This window comes from Penaeus japonicus, unplaced genomic scaffold, assembly GCF_977035675.1.
Source record: "Penaeus japonicus unplaced genomic scaffold, GWHDUDI00000001_assembly GWHDUDI00000001, whole genome shotgun sequence".
Lineage (NCBI taxonomy): Eukaryota > Metazoa > Arthropoda > Malacostraca > Decapoda > Penaeidae > Penaeus > Penaeus japonicus.
In genome coordinates this window covers 37,599,084-37,603,239 of record NW_028234403.1, presented here as the reverse complement: position 1 = coordinate 37,603,239, position 4,156 = coordinate 37,599,084, and the positions used below count along the sequence as shown (strand labels likewise).

At 37.8% G+C, this 4,156-nt stretch overlaps 1 protein-coding gene across 7 annotated transcripts in view; it reads right to left on the bottom strand.

The window, feature by feature from the left end:
• Positions 1 to 410: 410 nt before the first annotated feature.
• LOC122253625 (uncharacterized) overlaps positions 411 to 4,156 on the bottom strand; it is a 75,150-nt gene continuing 71,404 nt past the window's right edge. For all 7 annotated transcript variants that reach the window (XM_086539782.1, XM_086539791.1, XM_086539762.1 and 4 more), the window contains 2 exons: positions 3,663 to 3,881; positions 411 to 2,631 (listed from right to left, as the gene is read on the bottom strand). In XM_086539782.1, coding sequence (XP_086395908.1) covers positions 2,596 to 2,631; positions 3,663 to 3,881 — 255 coding nt within the window. In that variant the 3' untranslated portion in view covers positions 411 to 2,595. The remainder of the gene's footprint in view (positions 2,632 to 3,662; positions 3,882 to 4,156) is intronic.

Genomic DNA, 4,156 nt, shown 5'->3' with positions numbered 1-4,156 from the left:
AACACCAACTTCCACAGCTACTGCTGCTAATGTCAATAATGCTTGCAGTAAAAATATTGATAGTAATAATAATAATACTAGTCATAATAATAACAGTGATAATGATAAAGTTGATAATAATCAATAAAAAGCAATTTCACAAAAGTCAAACAGAAAATGAATATAAGAAAGTGCAATGCTTGGTAGGCTAAGACTGAATAAATCTAAATATCGTTTAGTCCTGAAAAGGAAATTAAAAAAAATAAATCTAGACAGGAGAAGGAGCGACCACATGTGTTGGCTCCTCTGGCGTACTTTCACTTTTTCTACTTTCCATTTTCCAATTTCAAAAATATATGAAAAGTTATATATGAAAAATTACAACTAGTATACATTGTATATGTGCGTAAATGACAAAATAAAAACGCAAGCTCTGTTTATTTTTTATTAAATACTCTGCAATGAAAGACACCCATCGGCTCATCTGTAAGCAAATTAATACAAACATTCGTTATGACATCACAGTACAAATGGGCATTTAGTGAGCAATGATATTATTCATCAAGCAATTAAAATATACAAGACCTACCCATGGGAGTATCACCTTAAGTATCGCAAAACAAAAAAAAAGTAAATCCTTCTTTCAAATGCAAGATCTTGCTATTCAGTACATACCCAGGAACATTTATGGCTTCACGGACCTCTACAACAACAAAGAAATCAATATCATACTTTCTTTTTGTGGTTTCACTGAGAATCGACAATCTCGTCATAATATCTATGAGTTGATCCGCTGTGTCATGCTTAAAAAGGTATATATGTACTTTGTCTCGTCGTCTATACATATTTGTCAACACGTTCCGTAATCTTTTGCGCGCGCGAACTGGAAAAAAAGAGAAAAAAATGTACGAGAATCTACATAACTCTATATACAAAATCTCTCATCGTTAACATACCAAAACTAGTGAATCATTACTATATCACAAATCGCCAGCTGCTTATTAATCTTGGCAAACTGATCAACGGGAAATAAATTGGAGGAAGACAAAGCCTTTTCTAAAGTGAACCCAAGGCTGGTGTAAACACATGTACCACCGGTGGACGAGGCGGCCGGAGAAGCAGGTCTTTGTGTGCACAGTGCTGAACGTGAGGGAAAGAACAGTTTTTTTTCTGATCCAATCCTAACAGCTCGGCCTTCTCCTCTTCTATGTGACTAGTTGTTACTCTTAATTCTGTAGAGTATTGTTCTCATGTGTAGATGAAAATATGACTTCATGAATTCAACTGGGTGAAAGTGAATATTTAATGTATATCAGACCTGCTAATTATATTCGTCCCTAAGACGATTATTTGTATGAAGTCCTACAGCGAAAAAAATAAGTAATGGACAATAAAATACGACTCGCCATTAAATACAAACAAGTACAGCAAGTAAAAACAAACAAGATTGAATGAGGATACTATGGCACCTTACCCTCAGAATAGCATTTAACTAATTACATAACCTTGAGTTAAAGATGCCTTCGCGATGTTATTACCAACGAAATCAACCACTGGCAAACACAGGCACTGCAACTGACCGGCTGTTAAGAAAAAGTATCCCTACAAATGGCTGCTTTTCTCGTGTTTATGGTATACACGATCGTAAAGTGTGAATCCCCGTGAAACAATGGTCTGCAGACTGTTTACTCGTTCTTTTATGGAGGCGAAAGTAAACATCAACACCACTGGAGGTGAGAGGGACGTTAGGCTACGTAAATTACTCATTAGGTGGTTTAACTACGGTAATAAAATCAAACCCGCATACGATTTTCGTGGTTGAAATCTTCCTTGTCTCGGAATCCCTCACGGACGACGTGAAATGTGTCTGTGTTGCAATACTTATGGCTGGGAATATTGCACATCACACCTAAGGCAATCTCACCGGTTCCATATCACCATCGATTTCGGAAATTTGGAACAGATTTTGAAAACAAGCGTCTCATATACAAAAAATGTATACTTAGCACATTAAACATATCACCATGTCTCCTTTACTACTTCTAGAGTTACACATTTATCTATACACATTGCATATAAGTTAATTATCAAAAGTATTTCCAGGTTATTGTAATATAACCTACCGTATGAAATATATTCTATATAATATGCATACATACTTCCTATGTACTTCTGCACTTTTATAGTGTTCTAATACCTTAGAACATAAATAAAATATAATTTTCCATAAACCTCTGAGGACGCGATTAACATTTTCCCCATAACCTGAGCGAGGGAAGCGCATCTCGCCCCTCACTTGTCGAGAGATCATGTCGGTATGCGACTGTGCGTGGGGCGTGTCCCTTGACAGACATTGGACGGCTTGGCGATGGGGCTTCCGTGGCAAATTCTTGGTCCATAGCCCGTAGCTGCGGTAGTTTCGCGATGACGAAATTACACTCATGTATTTACACGTCATCTCCCAGAACAGGACTTGAGGCTGCCGTCGCGTCGTCGTCAAATATAGGCCGGGTAATGAGCTCGACAAGGGAATGGCGTCTGGCCACCGAAGTCTGGCGAAGCTGCCGCCGCTGCTCCTGCACCCGAGGCGGCCGGACGAACGAACGAACGAACGCCTTAGTCCGTCAACTCGATCTTGATGACACGTTCCTTCTGCAATGCCAATGTGGAGTTAAGTGGGATTCGGACCGTACATTCAATTGATTCGATGGCTTTTATAGTTTGATAACGTTGAAATAAGACAACCAAAAACAATACAATTATACGCATTATACTTCCTCTGGTGTTCAGTTTAATGACATCTCATTAAAGAATTAATGATGTTGGTTCTTTATAGTGTATGTCCAAACCGTTCTCATTACAATATCCTTACCGTCAGTATGTGTGAAAGATTTTGTTACTGTTCAGAATCTACTTGACATAGTCATTTTATCAGAACCATATTTCATGCTATTATCATTATCTTAATATCAGTTATATATCCATTCCTACATGTTAAATCATTACTATACTTACTATCAATATCATCATTAATTGCATTAGGGACCATAGCTCTAGTGGTCCCATATCGGTAATATCAAGTTTAGAGGCGAAATGATAACAACAAAAATAGTAGTCAATATTACTATATCTCTTGTCATTGGTATCATCATTGCACATGCATTGATATGAGTAATGATATCAAAAAGGCTTACAATTGAGGCTTAATAATAATCAGTAATTGTAATAGTAATCTTAATTGTCCTTATCATAATCATAGTTACCAAAATCTTTGTCCTTATCATTGTCTGAACTTTTATCATTATTTTAGTTATCCTCAGATTTTGGTGGTAGAAATTGCTATCATTCCTCATATCAGTATAACAGTAATTATCCATTTTATCTTTATATGTTTCCCGCATAAAGGTTTCCCAAACAGAGAGAATGGATCCCAATCGCTACTGTTATCACAAAGGCTGTTGTGGATACCAATACTGCTATTGGTATTGTGCCTATCTTAAATACCATATAAATATACAATAGCTAATCAGTATCCGACAACTATAATATATCATACTTCAAGAAGATGCATTATATCAGCTGATGAAACCCATAAAGACCTAGAAATCGATCACACGAAATGACCAAAACAATGGAACCACCAATCAGACTCCTACCAACCAACCGCCATCACAGGAACCAACCTTCTTCGGCACATAGACCGTCAGGATCCCGTCCTTGGAGAGCGCCGAGTCGATGTCCTCCTCTCGCGTGTTGTTGGGGATGTGGAAGTTCCTGCAGAAGGTCCTGGTGCTCGTGCTGCTCCCCTGCTTCGTCTCGACGCGGCCCTTCACCGTCAAGGCTTTGTCGTCTTGCAGGACTTCGATCTCGCCGGCCACGTATTCCTCCACGTCCATGACCAACTGCGGACAAACAAGAAGGTGAGGATCGTGTTGGTTTTGCTTCTGGTGCGCAAGAGAACGCGGGTGTGTTTATGTGGAGTGAGTGACAGATGTTATATAGTATACTTAACAGTATACTTAACACTACACTGAAAAGTAGAGACGTAACCGTTGGTTTTTATGTATACGTTGTACACATATTTATCAATGGAATCTGAAACATATATATATATATATATATATATATATATATATATATATATATATATATATATATATGTGTGTGTGTGTGTGTA